Source organism: Chelmon rostratus, chromosome 10 (assembly GCF_017976325.1).
Source record: "Chelmon rostratus isolate fCheRos1 chromosome 10, fCheRos1.pri, whole genome shotgun sequence".
NCBI classification, from domain to species: domain Eukaryota; kingdom Metazoa; phylum Chordata; class Actinopteri; order Chaetodontiformes; family Chaetodontidae; genus Chelmon; species Chelmon rostratus.
Genome location: NC_055667.1, coordinates 7,050,924 through 7,072,616, shown reverse-complemented (window position 1 = coordinate 7,072,616; position 21,693 = coordinate 7,050,924). Strand labels below are relative to the sequence as shown.

At 46.8% G+C, this 21,693-nt stretch overlaps 1 protein-coding gene across 1 annotated transcript in view; it reads right to left on the bottom strand.

Annotated features, from left to right (window-relative positions):
* Window positions 1–21,693, bottom strand: part of agrn (agrin) — a 235,932-nt gene that overhangs the window by 65,215 nt on the left and 149,024 nt on the right. The window contains exons 5-8 of the mRNA XM_041945446.1: window positions 16,632–16,856; window positions 14,441–14,665; window positions 11,682–11,888; window positions 2,034–2,255 (exon numbers count right to left, since the gene is read on the bottom strand). Of these exons, the coding sequence (XP_041801380.1) occupies window positions 2,034–2,255; window positions 11,682–11,888; window positions 14,441–14,665; window positions 16,632–16,856 (879 nt within the window). The remainder of the gene's footprint in view (window positions 1–2,033; window positions 2,256–11,681; window positions 11,889–14,440; window positions 14,666–16,631; window positions 16,857–21,693) is intronic.

Sequence of the window (21,693 nt, the reverse complement as noted above, 5' to 3'; positions counted from 1 at the left end):
AGTGCATTTGGATGGAAATAGCAAAACATAGCCAGTGCTTTGGAAATCACACACAAAACACATAAAACCCAACTGACTGTTGCGGAATGAATGGATGGAAATGCGGCATATAATCGATGTGTTGAGAAAAAAAAAAAGCAATAAAACTAGACATGTAACGCCGCTTATCAGCACAGAATGTAAACAAACATATAATAAAATCTCTTCTGCAATATAAGGGTGAGGGTTATTTAACAACCCGAGTGTCACGGAAAAGTCGCATTTTATTCACCACATTCTTCCACTGCTCCCGTCTTCGACTTTTAAGTGTGCTACTTCCAGCAGTACCTGAAGGCAGCATATATTCTTCTCCTCTCTCTCCTTTTCTGCTCCATAAACATGTATAGTATATTAGTGGTGGGAATAGCCTGTGATAATTAGTTGAGATAATAGCTTAAGTCAGTCAGTTGTTATGGAGCTGAATAAAGCCCAGTAAAGCTGTGCAAACAGCCCAGAAATAACCCACATTATCATCGCCATCATTCCTCGGCTGGCTCGCGCCTGGCAAGCCAATGCCTCAGCATTTTTATGGCACCATTGCGCTGACGCAGGCCTGTTCCTCCGGGAGCCAAGAATCATCCATAGTGCTGGATTACAGACAGGGCCCTCCACTCCGCCAGCTCGCTGTGCCTCTCGCTTTTTAAAATAAAGACTATTCATTACTGCCGAGGGACCGCGAGCCGACAGACCTGCCGCCTACCTGCGGAGCGGCGCACGAAATTGAGTCAACCCGCCTGCCCACCGACCAAACACTGCTTTCGCTCCGTTTCCTGTTGGCATACATCCTTATGTGCTGGATTTCAATTTAGAGAAGGCTGGGAGGGGAAGATGACAGATGCAATGCATGGGCAGGCGGAGAGGGAGCACAGGACCCCTCCAGCAACTAACCCTGTCATCCCCTCGGTACAGGAAGAAACTCAAGCCTCTTCTCTCTTCACAAAACGATCAGGGCTGCCTCGCACAAACAAACTCGACCCATAAACTGTTTGCACATTTTAGGACAAAACAGTAGAGTACAATTTCATACAGGCAAAGTGAGACTAATTCAGTTGTATTGATCATCCAGCTAACTGCTCAGCTCATCCACAAATACAGCACCGCAGAGGCCAACTCATTTTCATTGTTATGGTCTTTGAATATGCAGGAAAAAAAAATCTATTGTCGTAAAAATGAGGTTACTGAGAGAGTCAGGCCAAGGGGCTAATAAACGCTGTACTTTTGCCCAGTGTGTGCGAAAAGCGACTGGTTTGATCATAGACAATGAAGAATACTCAATCACCAATTAGAGTCCATGGGAAAATTGGCCTTCCAACATGGCATTAAGCCATCAAGAGTATTCACTAAGTGGGCTTACCAAGCTGTAAAAATCTGCCCATATGGCTGTGCGCCTGCATCTGAAGATATTTTTACCACTTGAAACTCTGCTGGCACTGGTGTGCTAATGACTAGCCCATACTCCAACACTGCAAGACAACGCCAAGTGACTCGTGCAGCCAATTACAGACAAGCATGCTCCGTGTCCGCTTTCATCTGGAGTAGAGTGCGTCTTCAGTTAAAGGTCAAGACAGGCAAATGTGTGTTGGTGCAGAGGGGCTGAAGAGGAGCAGGACGCAAGAGGTGAGGAACAGCGGATCAGGAAAGTAAAGCTGCGTTAAGTATTGTTTTGTGTTAAAATGGGAAGCCCCGGGGGGGTCACCATAAATACAACTTCACATGTGTGAACTGTTAACGTCTGTGGATTCTAATTTTGCCTCTGGGTAATGTAGCACTATTAATTAATTTGATCTTAATGAGATTCCACAGGGACAGCTCTTTTCCTACCTGTGAGCTATGATTCACATCATTACACTGTGACTTCATGACTGTATGGTGCAGTGTGACTGTGATAATGCATAATGCATAAATTCATTATATGATGCTCACTGGTAATTTATGAATATGGTGTCTGCATACTTTTTTTTTTAGCTGTGGTGTTTTGTTGAGCAGTTACTCACCGCAGGGTCCTTTGTGTTGGATGTGAATGGCCTTCTGCAGGGCACAGCCCATCGCTCGCATCTCGCAGGGACTGCCGTAGCTGTGTCCGTCGGATCCGCAAACCGGGTCGGCCGTCTGCGGGCAGGCCTCGGGGCACTCGCACACTGGCTCGTCGTTCTTGACCACGCACACCGCCCCGTGATCGCACACCTTATCCAAGCACGGGCTCGGTATGCTGAGATCTGAGGGACGACCACCCAAGAGATGGAGAGCGTGGTTAGAGGGATGCTGAACAGGGTAGGTGGGAAGCGGGAGGAATAGAAAGTAGAGGTTGGAGAAGGGTCTGGGGCTGGAACGGGCGGAGGTGATGGGGAGGTAGGCTAGAGCGTAGCTACATAGGGAACTGCAGGGTCTGTGTTAGAAAAGGTTTGAAGATATGATGGAATATGCAATACGGCACGATTCCTGTGACACCTCTGCTTCCTCAGCTTCCTATGTCATTTCCTCTCCTTTGTGCCTAGCCTGATGTATCTTTGAAGACTCCGCCGAATCCGGTGGTTGAGGACAGCGGATAAAACCGTGGCCCTGTAGCACAGCAGAGATGAAACAGCCTGCGAACAATGGTCGCATAGCTTTTTTTTTCTTTCAGGCGAGTAAACGCCTGGATTAATTGACGTTCCCAATGTGCCCCTTCAAAGGCTGCCATTTGCATCTCAGCGAGAGCCACCGCTTCAGCCAAAGCTGGTTGAACTGACATGGAGGAGCGAGGAGAGGAAGAGCAAGAGGGAGAGAAGGAAAGAGAGCGAGAGAGAATGAGGAAAAAAGAAAGAGAAGAAAGAGCCCTCTGCTTAATAATTCAAAAAAGGCAAGCTCCTGGGCAGAGGCATATATGAAATGTGAACATCACAGAGAGGTGTCTGCTTCAGTCTCTCCCTCTCACGCACTAGCTCCAGCACGACTTCATTAAAACCAGGACTGGATTTTGCACCTATGATTCTCGCTGGGTGTAGGCTGGGCTGACTTGATCTGGAGGAGGGAGACCCGCACAAAGTCCGGACTCAACCAATTCTTTCCAGCTCTATGTGGCGATGAAAGCATTCCGCTGTGTATGCCGACGCACGCCGCTGGTGTGTGTGTGTCAGTGCTGAGGGCTCGGCTTGACGGTTAAACCTGGGAGCGTTAAGGTAGGATGGCACGTGCCCGTGTCAAGACTAAGCAAGACACGACGGCATGGGGGATGGATCACGCCGCTAAATGTGGTGCGTCTGCAGATTAGAGGAAAAAGCAGTCGGAGGCATCAAATCATTCCCGATGGGAGGCGCTGGTGAAAGCTGAAAGAGGTACATTTTACAACCCAAAGTCAAGCAAAACTTTTTTTGTTTTCGCTTTCATTAGAGGGGTGGGGGTGCTGTCATGGAAACTGCCCCTTGTAATGACACCACCCACGGCTCCATCATTATTGTGACCATTATGGGATTAGATGGCATCACAGGGGGGCAACTTGGCTTGCTTGAAGCCCCATGATTCATTTATCCGCTCAGAAGTGTTCAGTAGTGTTTCTACTCGGAGCGCTAATGGGGTAAATTATCAACTGATCAGACATACGGAGGCAATTAGCTCTTCCAGTCTGATTGAGGCGGTAGGGAGGGATACAGCATGGGAGAAAAAGATCACCTGAACGTTTCAGGATCAATCCTGTGGACTAGCTTCATGCAAATAATGAGAGAAACTGATGTATAGACATTAAAATAGCAGAGGGGAGAGCAAAGCTCCTGCTCTACCTCCCGCTGCTTTTCCTCCCAAGTTGTGGCTGGAATTGAACGAATCTTTCCGGTTCTCGAGCAAGGACACGGGCTCCCCTATTACGGAAAGCGAACGTTTCAATTTAGAAGGTGGGACGCGGCTATTGATTTCTGTGTTTTGATGCCAAGGAGCTCGGAGGTGCCACATAAATATGTAAGCCGTTCAATGCCGCTTAATTTGGTACGGCTTCAAAAACAATTGATTCGCAGTGATCTCTTCTCAGCGCCTCGCGTGTGTCTGCGAGTGAGAGTGTGTGTGTGTGTGTGTGTGTGTGTGTGTGTGTCACAATCGTAAGCCTGTGATCCGAGCTTAACTGTACAACCTTGGCCTCCATAAAAGTTCACCAGCCCACTTCCCAAGGACAGGCTCCTAAAACACAACTGCAGCCTTCGATAACGCCTTAGTCTCCCATTCCCTTTGTTTCACACACATAAAAAAGATGAAAGAATTCCCCTCCAAAACTAATTTTTTATCATCCTCCACCTCTGGGGGGCAAAATTTCAGCCTGATTTATTAACTAGAGAGGGTTTAAAAGGAAGAAGAAGGAAAAAAAACCCTCCCCAAGTGTAAAAATCTTATGACACAGTTAAAAACTGAAGCTGTCTTTTTCCCTCTCTTGGATGCAGGCAGAAGCTTTGAAATGGCAGCCTGTCACAACTAAGGCTTGTGGGATGGTGTTTACAAGCCCGCTCCAGCTCTCGTTCTCTCCCCGGTCTTCTCCCAGACACATTAATACATCCTCTCCGTGCATGTATCAGTGTTTCTGTCAGCCAGGTCCGGGATAAACCAAAGTTGCCGGGTTTAAACCAAACTATTTATACGTGCAAAATCAGCTCGACAGCTCGATGGGAACATCTGCGGCGCCGAACACACGCGCGCAGTAGCCAAGGCACCGTCTGAGTGGCTGAGCAGGTGCAGTGAGGGGTGTGCAGCGGCAGTGGGCGAAAAAGTCAGGAGAAAAACCCCCGAAACATGAATAATTCTCTCTAATCAAGGATTCTACTCTGCGAGCGTGCTCTCAGCTCTGTTTCTGTACCATGACGCCGCTTGAGATGACTTTACATTCTGGGTGTCACCTCAGTCTGCATCCTCTCCTGCCAGCCGCCATGTAGCTTTTCTATTTTAATTAGTGTGGTGTTTTAATGGCACAGCCGCGCTACGGGGGCTTGGAGGAGATTACTTCAGGTTAGGCCGAGCCGAAGCGCCGGCCGGCCACGTCGCAGATGGAGATGAGGCGTTCCTCTGATGTCTTGATATCGGCTCACTTGTCTGCCAGAAGTGTCATTACTGCCCACTTAGTGCTGTTATCTGACGGGTAAAGTGGCGAGGATGCCGCAGAGTAAGTTTTTAAGCCTAACAACCCCTCGTTAGGTCGCCGGGAAGGCACAGTGAGCTCCGGCAGAACTCTGGCTGCCGGTTGCCGCAGTACGCTGTTAACCCCCCGTAACATGTCGGCGAAATGCTGGGAGATTATTTTGGCGAGAGCTTCCTCCCATCTCCGCTCAGCTCATACATATGTTAATTGGACTTTTCCCCTCGGGTCCGTGTGCAATTCCAAATCATTCCTGTATTATGCAGGGCAGTGAATCAGTGTAATCCAGGTGATGCTTGCGGTAGCCAACTGGCAGGGAGAATCACCTACAACTGCAAACCATTACAACACAGGAGTCCAATGGGGCGCAGCCAATCTGCAGCAAGCCCCGCCTTCCGTGTTTCTTCACCTGCAGGGCTTTGATCCAACTCCCTTTGCCTCCCTCGCATTAAAAACATTTATGTATCATATTAGTCGAGGGAAAGGGAGGTGCAGAGAAAAGGCTATATTAGCATACAGCAAAAGGCATACCCGCGGGCTGTGTCTGTCTACCACTGAATACTTATCACAGGCAGGAGGGGAATCGAAGCCTCTTTGTGCATTTACAACTAAGAACGTGCTGCTCTTCAAAATGGAGACAAGCAAAACAGCGAGGGGGGAGAACAAAGACCAGCTGGGATCCCTGATCTTGTGACACGAACGCATCAGAGGTGAGACGACAGCCTAACACCGTTCGTCCGAGTGATTCTACCGCAGGAAGTTTCGAAGCTATTTTGCGGATTTCTCAGAAGAACGCGTGCAAGAAAATGGGAGGACGAAGCTCAACATTTATTGAATCTCCAATCAAGGGGCCGCAGCACGAGGAGGGGCTCAGAAGAAACGAGGAATGAAACGAAAAATGTAGGAATTGGAAGAACTGCGTGGTTGGTCACAGCCCGGCGGCACGAAACACCCACAACGCCTCCAGTCACTTCCGACACCCCATTGACCCACATTCCTCTGCAATTTCTGCACGATGACAGCCTGCGGGCTGCAGTAAGTGGACCGGCGGTCCCTCGCTGCTGTCAATCTGGCTCCCACGGCACTTCCTCTAATTAACTTGATTAGGAAAAACAGCACTGGTGATCCCAGGCTGACTTAGATACTCGAGCTCCACAACTGTTTGTGAGTCCAATCACTGCAGCCAGCGGAGATGCTAATCAAATAAACATGCAAATGATAAAATATTCGCCACGGAGTCTTGACACCTAAGGTGACTGATTTTACTTGCCGGCTTTGCAGAGCTCTTTGTCAATGACAATGTGTCTGCCGCTGAGTGATTCTGCGTTAACCTCCGGAGGCGACAGGCAACACATTTCAAGCAACTCGCTCTCACTTGCATGAGTTTTTCTGTGCTTGCAATCATCCACACACACATACACACACACACACTCCCAGCTGTGTACACATGAAATGACAAAAGAGCTGCGAATAAAGAATTTCTGCCCACAAAAACTAGCTCTTTCATTTGTACACTTCTAGTTTGCCTGCCAATGCATTCCTCTCAGACTGTGCCTGTTTCAGTGATTTTACAGAATTATCCTCCTCTGCGCTCTCAAAAGCCACACTGCTGCTTGTATTTCTCTTTTATGAACAGCCCAACCACCAATTTAGAAACTCCCCACTTCCTATTCTACTAATACCAGACGGGAGGCCGGTACATCAGCATGCTCCAGGGAGCCTGTCCTGGCTTCACACTTGTGCTTCCACTGATTCAAAGCGCCCCTCAATATGCACTAAACAGCTCGACATACAGGGGCTGCGGAAAAGGGAAGGAAGCAACGCAACTTGAGCCGAGACAAAAAAGTTTTAATTAAACATTTTTGTTATAAAAGTAATTAATTTTATGCACAGTCTGGCTCTCTGGTGTTAAATAAACAGATTCTTTTTTCAAAAGGCTTATTTGGAAATTATGTTGAAAAATGCTTTTGCTGTTTTTGGTGTAATTCACTGTACTTTGCCGGTTTTCACAATTAGATTGGTTCGCGATCTTTCACATTTCGTCTCTTATCTCACTGTAGAGCTTTCTGTAGCTTCAGTGTACTGGGAACCCTGCTGTCCATTACACACACACCACTCTTAACAGGGACTGAACCATGTCTGTTCAACACGGCAATGCTCACACCGCAGCTCCTATTATCTTTTCATAAAGCAGCAGGCAGCATACCTAGGGGCCAGGCAGAAGCGCATTAAGCAGAGAATGTTACAGAAAGGCATGATGAGCAGTTGCGATCATTATTGGTGAATATAGCATATCACAGCTTTACACTTTCAAGTATCGAAATTGCGTTGATGAGCCTTTATAAAGGCCAAAGATGTTTCCTTTTGTATATGGTGACGATGTATCAACCCCTAAATTTGTTCCCCTACTTTTTTTGGGGATGACCTTAATCACTGTGCCAGTTTTCCTAAAAACTGACCAATCAGTCGTATGGGACACAATGGACTGAACACAAGAAAGAAAGAAAAAATAAAAGCCTCGAAAAACCTTAGGGTGCCAATGTACCTCTATTTCTTGTTCCTCTAAATATAGTCAAACAATTATCACAACATCCCTGCTACAATGGCCCACGCCGCATGCACACTTCCTTGTTTAGCTTGTGCTTGTGCGCCGCTGTGCTGACTTCATATGGGAAGGAGAGGAAAAACAGGTCCTCGCCGCTTCAGCCGAAAAACAATCTTTGCGTGTTCCGCGCTGTGAGATGTCTAATCGACGCCATCTGTATGGATTTACGATAAATTACAAATGAATCACAGCAGATATTTCTTGCTTTTTAATCAGACTCTGTGGGTGATTAGATTTCCGACGCAATCTTCATGATAGCAAATGTGATGAAAGTGAAGTAAAAAATACAAAGAAAAAAAAGGAATGATGATCTTCTGAGTGGGTGCAGGAGTGGATGTGTCACGTCATCCGCTTGTCTGGCGATGACAAACATCTTTTCTCTCCGCGGTGTCACACGGCTCTCAAAATCCAAGGCTTCAGACCTACTCACCTTCCTTCCCGGCATCCGCCTCTGATTCACTTCCAGCAAATCCTTCGCAGGCTCACGTGTTCTCGGACATCTTGAGGATTTATGACCGGGCCTGAACGTGAGTTAATCTGCTGAACGCCAAGTGGTGTCTGCATCTCTAAATTGAAGAGCTTTAGATATCAATCAAATTGTTTTCAGATGGGGGGTGGGGGGGTAAAGCAGTCTGGACGTTATGGACACGTGGCTTCTTTGTATGTTTGTTCTCTGCTGAGGCGAGCACTGACAGGGTGACATTAGGCGCTGTCACCCACATGCAAAGAGATATACGACTGAAGAATATCATCCGTTTGACAGCTGGCAGGGCGATCGATCACCCCGCCCCGCGCACCACTCAGCCAGCGCAACGAGGAAAGAGATCATTATTTATCAAATAATGATAATTTGACGTATCAAACTCTTCCTTTTCAGATGTCTGAAACTTTGTCTGAGGCCTCGAGCCGGTGTGTGTTTACCACGACGACACAGCAGCCATTGTGCCAGCATCTTTTAACACTGCCAGTCACTGTCAGAGCACAAGCACAATAGGGAATAATGGAAGTGTGTGTCCCACACTGTATACAGTGTGTGTCTGTGTGCGTTCCTGCCGCGTGATCAGCATGGGCTATTGATCGATCTCCGACGAGTAAGTATTTTCGGAAGACAGAAAGACACACACACACACACTCCATACATCCCTTGGGTGTCTGTCAGGGTTGTGACTATCTTCAGTCTTTTGAGCAGTGCTATTACAGAGAGGAATCTCGATTTAATCTGCACTCAGTCCCGCTAACACACTGGTGGTAAAAAACACCGAAAGGACACGAGGGACAAAAAGAAAGACAGAAAGAAAGAAAAAGAAAAAGAAAGAAAGTTCTAACATGTGTATGGACACACACACACACACCCACAAACACACACTCCTTGCACGCATATCATCTGTCTGACTGAACCAACAGTCTCTGTGGGCACCTATGCTAGCCTCTTTTGATGTTTAATTAAAAGCGAATCGGGGGTGGGGAGGGGGCAATCGTAGCTCTGTTTTGAAAAATATGCAAATGTCAATAAAAATGCATTAAAGAAACATACTACCAGTCGCTGACGGCTGCGATGTGCAGGGGAAGGGAGGCAGGACGGAGAGAGAGAGAGCGAATGAAAGTAAAATAACTAAACAAATGAGGGAGGGGGGATAGGACTGAGACACCATTTGCCAGAAATAATGAAACAGAGCAAAACACATATGAGCTCTTGCTGCCATTTCCTCTGCTTAATTTATGCACAGCTCAGGCGGCCGAATAATGCTAATGAGCGCCGGTGCCTCCTGATGCTGTCAACTGGAGATAACTTTGGTATTCAGCTCCACCCCATCGCCTGGAGGATGGACACATCTCCCTCGCTTCATCGGCCTCAGTCGCGACGACAAAACTGCACATCAGGTCTCGTTCACTGAGGTAACGTGACGGCGAGCAGCGCGCGCAGCTTAGCTGATCACGCATCAGGTTACGACGGGAGAAAACAAAGATGCTCCTCATTCAGGATTCTAACTCACCTCAGATTTTTCAAAAACGTAGCTGTTTAAAGGGACATCCGTTAAACATTGTACAGGAAAATAACAACTGTTCTTTATGTTTCACCATCTGTTCAAGCATGCGCTGCTCACTGATGGATATGTACCAATATCTGCTTCCAATTTGGATTCAATCGTATGAAATGCCCAGATTAGAGATCAGAAGATTAGAAGCTAATCTTTTGTCTCTCTTCATTCTTCTTTTATTAGCAAAGAGCAGATCAGGTAGCAGGCTTCTTAGTTTCACCAAACAGAGCGGTGATATTAGGCTTTTCTGCAAACCCCTGACAACATTCAATGAGAATGTTTTTTACCGTTCAATGCTAACGTTTCAAAAATCATTTATTTTTACAAAATCTGTGCATGTCAACTATAAGACGGCTTATCTAGTTGAAGAGGTTAAAAAGCGTGAACAGTAATTGTTGGTCTGTGTTAGGAGAATAAAGCTCATGCACCATCCCTGACTGAATCTGTGCCGCTGTAATGAAGATGATCTCTGCTAGAGATCAAGTGAAGTGAATTAACTATGATGCATTTCATACCAGTGGTTTGATCTTATCAGCTTCTTGATTCTGAATCAGGATCTCTAATACACGTGCACAACATTTCATATCTGCTACTCATATCTACGTTTTCCAGGTCGCAGCTACATGTAGCGACCAGTAATTTGGCAGCCTTCAGAACTGCAGTCTTCCTCAGCCAACGAAGGCGGTTGAAGACCTCGCTTGAATCTTAAAGTTTTAGTGAAAGTATTTTTGGCTTTAGCTACTTTCAATTGTTGAGAGGTGAAACTAAAAGGACTGGATATAAGGGATTCCAAAGGATTCAGCAAAACGCGGTTGAACTCTGACCTCAAAGTGCAGCTTTTGTGCTCAGAAATAGTCTGAGACCAAGCTTTGTGGATTCATCTGGCAGTTGCAAGCTCTTATGAGACAGCCCTGATGATAGAGAGAGGGGAGGGACTGTTCGGGAAGTGGTGGCATGCACTGTCACATGCAGAAAGAAGGGAGTCAGAGACGAGCAGCGGTTAGGCAGGTGGGAACAAGAGAGGCTTTTCAGGTTGACAGGAAATGAAAGACAGGGAGCAGGGGGAGAGGAAGACTTCTCCAACCTCATGGATCATCACATCTTTGCAGGAGGGTAAACAGAAGGAAAGGACCTCAATGACACAAAGAGACACATAGAGACAGAGAGAGTGAGAGGAAAAAGACAGCAGTACAAGACCCCTCCTGTTAGGTCCTTCTGGAGCGAGGGGAAGGGCTTCACCCCTCAGAATCCGCCTGATGAGGTCGCCCACCGGGTGACCCCACTTTCCACCTGCAGCCAGACAGCCAGGAAGACGGCCACATGGACAAAGACAGACAGACAGACTGACTGACGCACTGAAACAAGAAAGAATAGCTTTTTTTTATATACAAGAAAGAAGCAACACACAAGACAAACAGACAAAGACAGAGGAGGGGAAAAGAAAAGCCATCCAAGTGGAAGACTGGCACTAGTGAAGGGGTAGAAGACAGGGAGTGGATGAATGAAACATGAAGGTGGCGTTTCATTTCGGGTGCGTGTGTGTTTGAGATGGAGGGATGAAGCGTGACGGGGTGAGGAGATGGATGGGAGGTGAACGAGTGGAGAAGTGGAGGCACGGCTCTTATAAGGAAGGCGCACACGTCGTGTCTGTTCGAGTTGCCACAACCCCCCCCCCCCCCCCCCCCCCTTCAGAGGGCATCACTGAACCATTTCAGACACTTTTCAGCAAAGTTTCAAATACAGACATACAGTTAGCCTAGAAGATACAGAAGACAAAACACACCCAGTACGCATTAAAACAGAGGAAGACACAGAAGAAGAGAGAGGGATTGACGGGAAACAGAATTCGTCCCCCGTTAAGGCCCAGAGGAGCCATCCCCCCTCTTCCCCAGCCTCCTGCTCCACTCACCACAGGGCCCTGGGTGCTTGATGGGGATGAGAATCTTGCTCAGGCACTCCGCCTTGCGCCGAACGCAGTCGTTGGTGTAGGTCTGGCCGTCCTTGCCGCACAGGGGCTTGTAGGTGCCGTCGCACTCGATGGGATCGCAGGAGCAGCGGGCGTTCAGCTGCTCCACCAGACACACAGCGTTGAAGAGACACTCCTCCTTACAGTCGTCTGGAAGAGGAAGACGAGGGGAGAAAAGGCATTGATCGAAGATCTATGGCCTGCCTATTCCTGCTCTGCACGGATGCATCTATATTCATTCTATTTCCTGCTCAGTTCTTCAGGTTTATCCTTCAATTTGTCGCCCATCTGCATTGACACTGATAAGGCTTTTTAGAGCTTTTCCAACTGCCAATTCTGTACCAGTGTGGCAGTCTGATCACCACAGACGAAAGGACAACAGAAGTACTCAGCAAGCGTAAAAAACGACATTTCAAGCTAGCAAAGATTGTTCTTCCCGCTGTGTGACACCGCAGGTCCAACCATGGGGAAATAAATCAGTTTTCATCCAAACGGTAATCACTTGTTAGGGTGGACTGATGTCACTGGTAGCGCGTGTAAAAGCTTTTCTTTCAGCAGCAGAGGTAAAGCCCTTTTCAGAAATACACAGCATTGCTTTAAGCTCACATGAGGAATGAAAACACGTTAGTTAATTGAGTATTTACACAATACAATTAGTCATTCAAAGAAGAATCTAAGGGCACGTTCACAACAATAGTAATTAAAGTAAAAATGAATTACATAGAGACAAATGAAATTTAAAGTGATGTTTTGGGGTGTTTATCAGTTTCTATCCACTTTGAGTGTTCATTATTTCACTAGTGCTTTCTTTCAAAGAACAATATGTGGAAAAACAGTTAATTTGTTCATTTGTTCCAAAGCATCAGCCATGTTTTTTGCTGAAGTTTAGATGAATTCTCTGAAAGCTGGGACAGAACTGCACCATCGTGACAGAAATGATTGCTCTGAGGGACTAGATCATGAAAAGGTGAAAATACTACATGTTATTGGAATGTAGTAGCTTCTGTTATTTTATTAATTCTATTACAATATGGTAACATAGGCTACGAAGTAACACTTAATAACATTGTGACTGACTGTTAATAGATGTTCTTTTGGGGAGGCAGCTGGCTGGAGATCAGGTTTGCTGCACGCCCATCAAACTTTTAGAATAAAGTTCCACAATAACTTCAACAAAATGCTGGAGCTCCAACTCAAGAATTTCAAATTAGGGTCAAGTTAAAGTCTAAGCTATTATATTCATTACATTTTGACTCACTAAGCAGAAATCAACTGCGGAAATTATGAAAAAAAGAAAGAAATACTGGTAATGTGAAATGGCAAATTTGCCATTGAAGTGAGAAAATCCAATTTGAAGCAGGCCTCTGTTCTGGAGGCGCTCACTAGGCTTCGAATTTATTTCATTCCTGATCAGTGGATCAAATTTGTACAGCAATTCAATTGCTTCTTCTCTTTTCTTTAAAAGCCTGTCATGCCACACTTAATTACATTGCTGCTGTATCTGAGTGAGAGGGCTACAAGGATGTGCAATGTCATGGCTACAAGTCGAAATGGCCATTTTCATTAGATACCAATTCGTAATTTGCTTAGGGATATGATTTCATGGATCTCTGTTTTAAATTGAATTATTCTTTCATTTGAAAAGGCGCAGCAGAAAAGGGGAAAAAAAGGGAAACAAAAAAACGCTCATCCCCTCGCTCACACACACCGACACACAAACACAAACTCACAACGCTACTTAGAGCGGGATTTGTGCAATTTTAAGCCCTCGCATTCCTCCATCGGCCCGTCAAGCGGGAGAGCCAGTGTGTGTCAAAGAAGTGTGTATCAGCCTTCATTGTTAAGTACACCAAAGGGAGTCCTGCAGTGATCTATTCTTGTCTTCGGCCTTGTCAGGGGTCTCAGTAAATGGGTAGGGGGTCTCTGCACATCACTGCCGTAAACCAACACAGCTGCGGCTTTGCAAGGCCCCGCCGACAACACAGCGGGAAAATTGGATTTCCTCCGATGGCTATCAGACGTACAGTAAAAGCTGACAGCTCTTTGTTGACTAAGGCTTAAACCCCCTGTTCTAATAGCACAGATAACAGCCCCGGAGGCTCTTATCAGGCTGGAGGAGGCTACTGCTAGAATGGATCCAGTACAGACCCCGAGACCTCAGAGTCATTTAGTATCTCAGTGCCATGCAGTGGAACACAGTTACAGAGTTAGATTTTAACGCTGTTCACCGGCAACTGTTCAAAATGTAGAAAGAGATCAGGTGAAACATGTGAATGTTTGCATATATGACGACTTCATGACTGTTTTGTTTACTATCCGTCAAGTTCGTTCAACCTTTTATAAGCCATCCCAACTTTTGATGCTGGTTTGCACTAATTAAATCACAGACTATTTTTGTTCAGTATGCCCTTTGAATGAGATGAATTTGGACAGTTTTTGATAATTTATTGCATCGTTGCTGCTGCTTCGAAGGAAGCACGACACTATACTTTGAAGGCTTCAGCCGTGGACCCTCTGGAGCATTGTGGCCAGACTATTTTTGCAACAGGGCGCTTTTGGAAAGTGACCACAGTGACTGAAAAGTTTCACCTGCTGTCGCGGACATTACATGTTCATATTTATGATACTTCCATAGCACTAGCACAGCTACAGTTAGTTGAGTAATGGTATGACGCAGTGACTACAGAGCTATCTGCCCTTACCCAGCCGTCTGCATCGTCCTGCGTGGATCTTCCTGAGCTTGACGCCTTTCTGCATGCCCGTTGACGTCATGGCGCACTCGCTGGGGTAGGTTTTGCCGTCGCTGGCGCACAGAGGCTCATTAGCCGGGGGGCACGACTCCGGCAGGCCAAAGAAGAAGGGCTGGCGGGTGAGAGCCTCCACTCGGCACATCGTGCTCAGACTGTTCTCACTGTCTTTACACGGGTCTGTCAAGACACGGACATTCATGAATATGTGTTGCAGTGCAGCGCAGCGTGTAGCAGAATTTGATTTCTGAAATAACTCAACAATGTGTTTATGTCAATTAGGCCCTGGGGCAGAGAACAAAAAACACTTTAATCAAAAACAACTCCGTCCAATTTTTGGTCCTCTGTGAAAAACTGAACAGCAATACCTTGGCATAAAAAAAAAAAACACATAACAGAATATTATGTGTGCAGGCTTAATTTCCTCAAAACTTGCATTCCTTCCAAAGTAAAGTTCATTTTAAAGCTTTGATAAGCCTGTTTTTAAATTGCAGCGAACAACGATGTACCTGTAATATGTTTCAGGCCAAATAATCATCTCAGTATAGTTTGAACGCATTAACTTTGGTTTGTTTGACAACACTTTAGTACATTCAGAGAGAAGAGATGAGAAAGGAGAAAACTGAGAAAGGGAAACGGAGACATGATTCTCCATCTTTGCTGCTCCACAGATATTATCAGTGACCCAGCAGCTGAGAGCAGCTCGGAGTGGGACCTTGGATGTGAAGGGAAGACAAGGAAATGGATGAAGAGACGGTCGGTTTGATTTGCTCCCCGGCGCCTCCCTCCTTCCAGGGGGCATCGGTCTGGCACGCTCGGCCGTATCAGTCCGTGATCATAATGGAATTGGTTTATGGATGTGTGGGGCGGGGGTGTTACTCCTTGAAACAGGAGCCCGGGCTTTATCCTGCTCGCCACGCTTTCGGCATGGGGGAAGACAAAGGATTTATGTAGCACCGTGACATATCAAATCACTGCCAGGCTGATGGCGAGTCATTCAAAACACACCAAGGATGAAACACCCTCTCATCAGGAAGGGAGTAGAAAGGACAAGATAGAGAAAGAGAGAATAAGGGGAAATGGTTTCCAAAGACCTCTGGCAGGAATACAAAGAGGGACAATGTGGGGACATAAAACGGGACAGAGCGTTTTGGCTGCGGAGGGCGGCTGGGAGACGGGGCGACCGCGGCCAGAGATTGTTTTCTGTTAGCACAATGCAAAGGCTTGCAGACACTAGCAACCAAGCAAACAGGGGTTTTATCGTAATGCATGCAGTGTCTCTGCATAACGCACTGCCTCACCCGCCAGCCAGACCATTATCTGAGAGAAAGACCATTACCTCCCATTAACTGAGAAGAACAGCTTCCAGGATCCATGCTTTCCTCTAGCTGAGCAAGTAGGGTAATTACAAAAAGGATGGCTTGTTTGCTGCAAAAACTAGCAGTGCAGATAAATCAACTGCATTTGTCTGGCTCAGGCTAGCAACTTGAAATAGCCCAGGCTTTATATGAAGGGCTGTGGGAAGATTTAGAGGACCATCAGGGCTGACTGGTCCCCTGAGCATCGGCCCCCTCCGAGGAGGACGGGGCAGCTCAGGTCACTTTGGCCGACTCAGGCTGGATTTATACGACCGACCTTCCGCCGGCGGACCTGCACATCCATCTCTCGTGGGCCCACCACCCTTCTCTGTCTGCTGGAGGCTCCCGCTGCTAAGAGACAGAGCTGGTGTCTGCGGTTCGTTCCCTCCATCTGGCTCGCCACCAAAAAAAAAAAAACCCCTCAAAGTTGAGAGCCTTGGGAGTAAACAACCATCGCCTTATGATAACGAGGACGGGCAAAAAAAAGCTGGGCCTGACGAAAAAACGGCAGCTCTGAAGACCTACTTAGAGAAAACAACAATCGGCGCCACAGGAGTGCCTGTGTGAGGCAAAACAACCTGAATGAACAATGAGAATTAGCAGAGGCGTGCCGTAAGTAAGAGGCATATGTGAAGGGGAGACAACAAAAACCGGAGTGGCGAGAGGAAAAGACAAACAAACTGTGATGATGGTATCTTGATGCTGTGAGAAATGGTGATTTTTTTAATACTAAACAGACTCAACTGATCGATCAATGATTAAAATAGCCGTGAGGAGAGGGAGCTCACCGCAGTGCCCTTGGTACTGGACTCGTATGTTCTTCTGGTTCTTGCAGGCGTGCTGATGGAGCTCACACTCGTTGCGGTAGTCCTTCCCATCGCTGCCGCATACTGTCTGCTCAGGCTTGCCCTCGCAGCCCAGGGGGCACATGCATTTCGCTGACAGGCCATCTGACGACTGGACACAGGTGCTGCCGTAGCTGCAGGTCACCTCGGTGCAGGGGTCCTTCAGAGCTGCGGGGAGGGACACGCATGAAAACAACGTTTAGTCAAAAGCAGAGGGGTTATTACGTTGGAGAACACACCTGTCAACTTGGCACTCGCCGCTACTGTACACTGGAGAGCATCATGGATGACAGGCCACCTGATTTAAGTGGCTGCTGGTGCACTTTTGGAAGCTCGGCGCAGTTATTCTAGGTTTGAAGAACTACTTGACACCCCCGGGTGGGGACACGCCGCCATAGCTGTCTACTCGCACAAACAAGCTGCGTTTCATTTCGCAGCGCAGCATGAATTGATTCAGGAGCTTTGCATTCACAACACATTCGCTATTGCTATGCTCAAGCATGCTTTAATCGCCACGGCTGAAAAGCGACCCTCTGAATATTTACCTTTCTGCAAATGAGAGGAGGAGGGGAGACGGGAGAGAGGAGAGGTGCCCCCCTACCCCCCTGAGGACTTTGTTTCCCCCCTAATTAAACAGCGAGCCACTTGTCGCTGAGTGACTCATCCCGACGACAGGAGAGGGTGCAACTGTTAATTTTGCTTGTGTTCACCACTGATGGGGCTTTTCTTGGGTTTCATATGCTCGACAAAAGACGGCCGTCAGATTACCATCGCTGCCGTCGCACTGCATGATACATATTTATGACTGTCATGGACAAACATGCTCTCCCTTGAGAGAGAAGCCGAACATCGGCGGCCCTCTCATTTCCTAAGCCCGCCACTTTTAGAATAAATATTTACCCATGTCCGATATTATCCCCTCTTTTGTTACAACCAACATGACTGAATCTAATTTAAAGGAGGGGGGCATATATTGAATCTGAAATTCTTAGCTGTGTGCTTTGTTTTGTTTTTCCTGTCATCGTTTCAGGGGAAAGGCGATAAAGGAGCGCGTTTCAGGTTTGTCTTTGCCGAAAGTGCGACGCGCTCTTTCGGGATGGAGCGGCACCGCTTTGTTAATAAGAGACTGGAATGTGTGCAGACATATATTATGGATGTGCAAGGAGACGAGAGTGCTACGAAGAGGGCTCTTGATCAAAGGATATCCCCCCACCACGCTTTCCTCATCTGCATGACACGTCCCCCCCCACACCCGCTTCTTTTTCCGCTCCCTCCTGCCACATTCTTCTGAGGCTTGGTGTGTTAGACTCGTTAACGAACCCCCCCCCCCCCCATTTTATATTTTCTCTATACTGCAGCAGAAATGACAAAGACACTTCAAAAGTAGCTTCAAAATAAAGTACTAAATTATAGCTCTAACTTCGGGAGACTGATGGAAAACGACTTGCTGAAATCATAAGTCATTGTGAGCCATAATGGCAGCCGATGTGGACTAGATAGCGATTGTGCCACTTGGCCTCTAATTTCAGTCTAATCACATGAACAATGAGACAATGATGACCTGCGGGAAACAGTGCTGCAGTGATGTCCTTGTCGTATCTGCCGGAGCAGGTAAAAGGTCATGTTAAATCACAGCAGCAGCAGTTCACCACACAGTTTGCACTTACGATAGTTCGGGCTCTTGTTATGAAGCATGCAGTACTAGTAGAAATAACCTTGAAAGCCACACTGCTTTGATGCACCTGCTGTTGGGAACGGGAGGAGGAGGCATGTGTCCTGACAAGAAGAAGCTCCTTGTCAGAGCGTTTACGCTTTCTGGAAAATGCCGGTTGTTAAGGTGGAGGCTGCAGTCACAGCCAGCGAGGGAGACGAGGGAGATGAAGGAGAAGGCCGGTGAATCGCCTCACCTGCAGAGAGGGGCCCCTGTTTGCTTTGCGACAGTAAACAGCACCCTCGCGCTTCTTGATCTCATTAAATAATGGCCCGGGCTTTCTCTCTCGCTCCCCCAGCCTTCTTTTCCTTGGAGCGATGCTGGCGTGTTGACAGGCAGAGAGGGACGGGGGCGATAGCAAGGGGCACGAGAGCTAGGTAGAATAGGACGGGGAGGCGGGGGCTCTTGATTTGAATGCTAACAGGGACCGATTTGGATACGAAGCGCAGCCTCGGTGAGGCGTTAGTGCAGATAAGCCTCCCTTCGCAGACTCAGACAAGCAGGCAAATTGCCTGGGCGAATGTGATCGGTGTAAGAAGCCCGCAAAAATAAAAAATAAAACAGGAAGAGAAAAAAACAGCAAACTTCAGGGAGTTCTCGTCTATATTTTCTCATTATTATCATGAGAAAGGTGGCAAAAAAAAAGGAAGAAGAGAAAGCGGGGAGCTGGAACAGTCAGCAGAGCTGGCTTCGCTAAATTACAATGATCCTCGCTGCCAATTAGATCAGTCTCCCTCGCTGGAGTAAAGCTCACTGAGGTTTAGGCTGCAAGGATAATGAGGAAAAAAGGCAGATAAGGATACAGATAGACGGAGAGATAAAGACACAAAGTGACAGGGACGCATTCCAGCACAAACACACAGAGATGACATCTATCTCGAGCTTATGGTGAGGGGAAGGACAGGTCACTCCTGAGGCTAGATGGCATTCTGGGGCCCAATTAAAAGAATATTCCTTAAACATATGCTTATGTCTTTTATAAGCTTGCAGGCTTTTCAAAGAGACTAAATGTTTCTTTACACATTTATTTGCAGTGCATTTTCTAAAATCCGGCTATTTTTAAAAGCATTTTGGACTCATTCCTGTCACTCCATCAGTTGGTTCTGACTTGATTGGATCTTTTTACCGTACAATGGCTGCATATCTTCGAATCACGGGCACGCAGCATTTGAATTGACACACCTCCTGGAATATCTACACTCAGCAGGTCTGCTTGATTTGATTCAGAGGGCCAGCGGGGATGTACTGTGACTGGACTACCAGCGCGCCTAATCGTCAATTCATGTGCTGTGGTGTCTCCTGGACACACACCTTCAGACACAGAATAACATCTTTTAGGTGATGCTCAGACTGAAGGCGACACTGGGCAGCGTTAATGCATATAAAGTCAAAGCAAGGTGGACAGGGACAGACACAAATTCAGGAAGCGCTCGTGCTCATTTCGAAGCTTTTTGACTTCGGTTTATGAATATAGAGAGCAGAGGGAAAGGAGAGGGGTCTGGAGGGAAAATAATCAAGCATCGGTTGAAGGTTGAGCCATTTCAGGACGGACAAACTTGACACACACACTAGCAGGCTGCAGCTAATGTCTCCGCAGTTAAGAACTACATCGTATTTTTTGAAAAATAAACACGTGGAAGCACGTCAGCAGTCAAATTCACTATGTGTAAATTTGAACGCAGTCACTCTTCCTCGTTCACAAACAAGCGGACATGCAAGATTCAAAATTAAGTGACTTTCCCGACTTTCCGCTTGAGCTGCAGATATGAGGAACTTTTGAAGAAAACTTAAACCAAAGCTGTTGAGAATTGTAATTTTCTGCCAGCTCTGAATCTCTCCTATTTACCCGAGCCTGTTTCCCTCATGCATAAAAACTTAGCATTTATCTTTAAGTGTTTAAATGCAACCAAACTGCATTCATTTGCATATTAAAATATATCTCAAAATTGTCAACAAAATAATATTTGCGTTTGCAGCTGTACAGTTTGGTACAGAGCTGCTGGAGTATCAGTGGTGTGGTGGTTTAATTAACGTCTCTTTTATTGAGTAAGAGTTTGACATCAGACTGATAAAAAACTGAAAAGCGCCAAACCTTCAGCATGATAGTGAAGAGCAGGTGACGAGGGGTGACGTCTCCCTGAAAAGTGGGGCAGAGGGGTTTTGGAAGACGGGGGATTACAGTGATCCTCTCCCCTCTCATCTCTCCCCCTGGCAGCCAGCAGACAGCCAGGCAGGTGGGGAGCTCTGCTGCTCTCTGATCCACTCTTTTGTGCTGTAGTTTATTAATGCTTCATTAGGGACAGGGAGCTGTCAACGCCATGCTGGCTTTACCCGATGCCCTGCCGCCACGGCAACAGCAGCAGCCCAGATGTGTGTGTGTGGAGACTGTGTGTATTCATATATGCCAGTGCACGTTTGCAGGCAGCCACGGAGTTCAGATAAGTCTGCAAGTGAGTTTGAGATACGTGCACGTGTGTAACTGTGTATGCATGCGTGCGTGCGGGTGTGTGTGTGTGGTGCATCCTGTTGTGCTGGTAGTGATAAGGGAAGATGCAGGGGGTTGGAGAGCTAATCAAATGCAATGATGCGATGTGGGGGGACTTGGCAGTGTGTGTTCTAATCAAGCCCCCCCCCTCCCCATCACCAGCAGGAGAAGAAGAAGAAGAAGAAGAAGAAGAAGAAGAAGAAGAAGAGAGAAAGATAGTGAAAAAGAGAGACACTGTGACAGAGAGAGGAAAACAGCAACGATGGGATTGAGTTAAAATGCTGCAAGAGAGCAAAGCAGCAAAAGAGGAGACACATGCAAGAAGACATTCAGGCATGAGACATCAAGAGTAAATAGTTAAACATTTGGAGAAAAAGCAGCAGGCTTTTTTTCCTTTCCGTCCAAGAACGAGGCTGTTGGACAGGAAATTATGCATTTCACAGTAAACAAAAAAGAAAATAAGATGTGATTGACAAGTGATGCCGAGCATGTAAAATGCCACGAGACTGAGCACCCGACCAAAAAAAAAAAAATCGAAAGATAAACATGTGGGCGGTTTAAACAAAGAGGCGGACAAGCAAGCAAGGAAGGGCTTAAAGTTGAGAAGTAGAAGTAGACGTAGAGGAGAAGTGTGCAGTGGCGAGATAAGGGAAAGGGTCAGCACGGGAGCGAGGAAAAGGCAGCGTGGAACGGTCAGAAAATAAACAAGATTAACAGACAAGATCAATACAGACAAAGATCCAAGAAGTAAATATGGACGAGAATACGCGGCCAGACATCCAAACCAAGTGATGGGGAGCAGGAGGCGG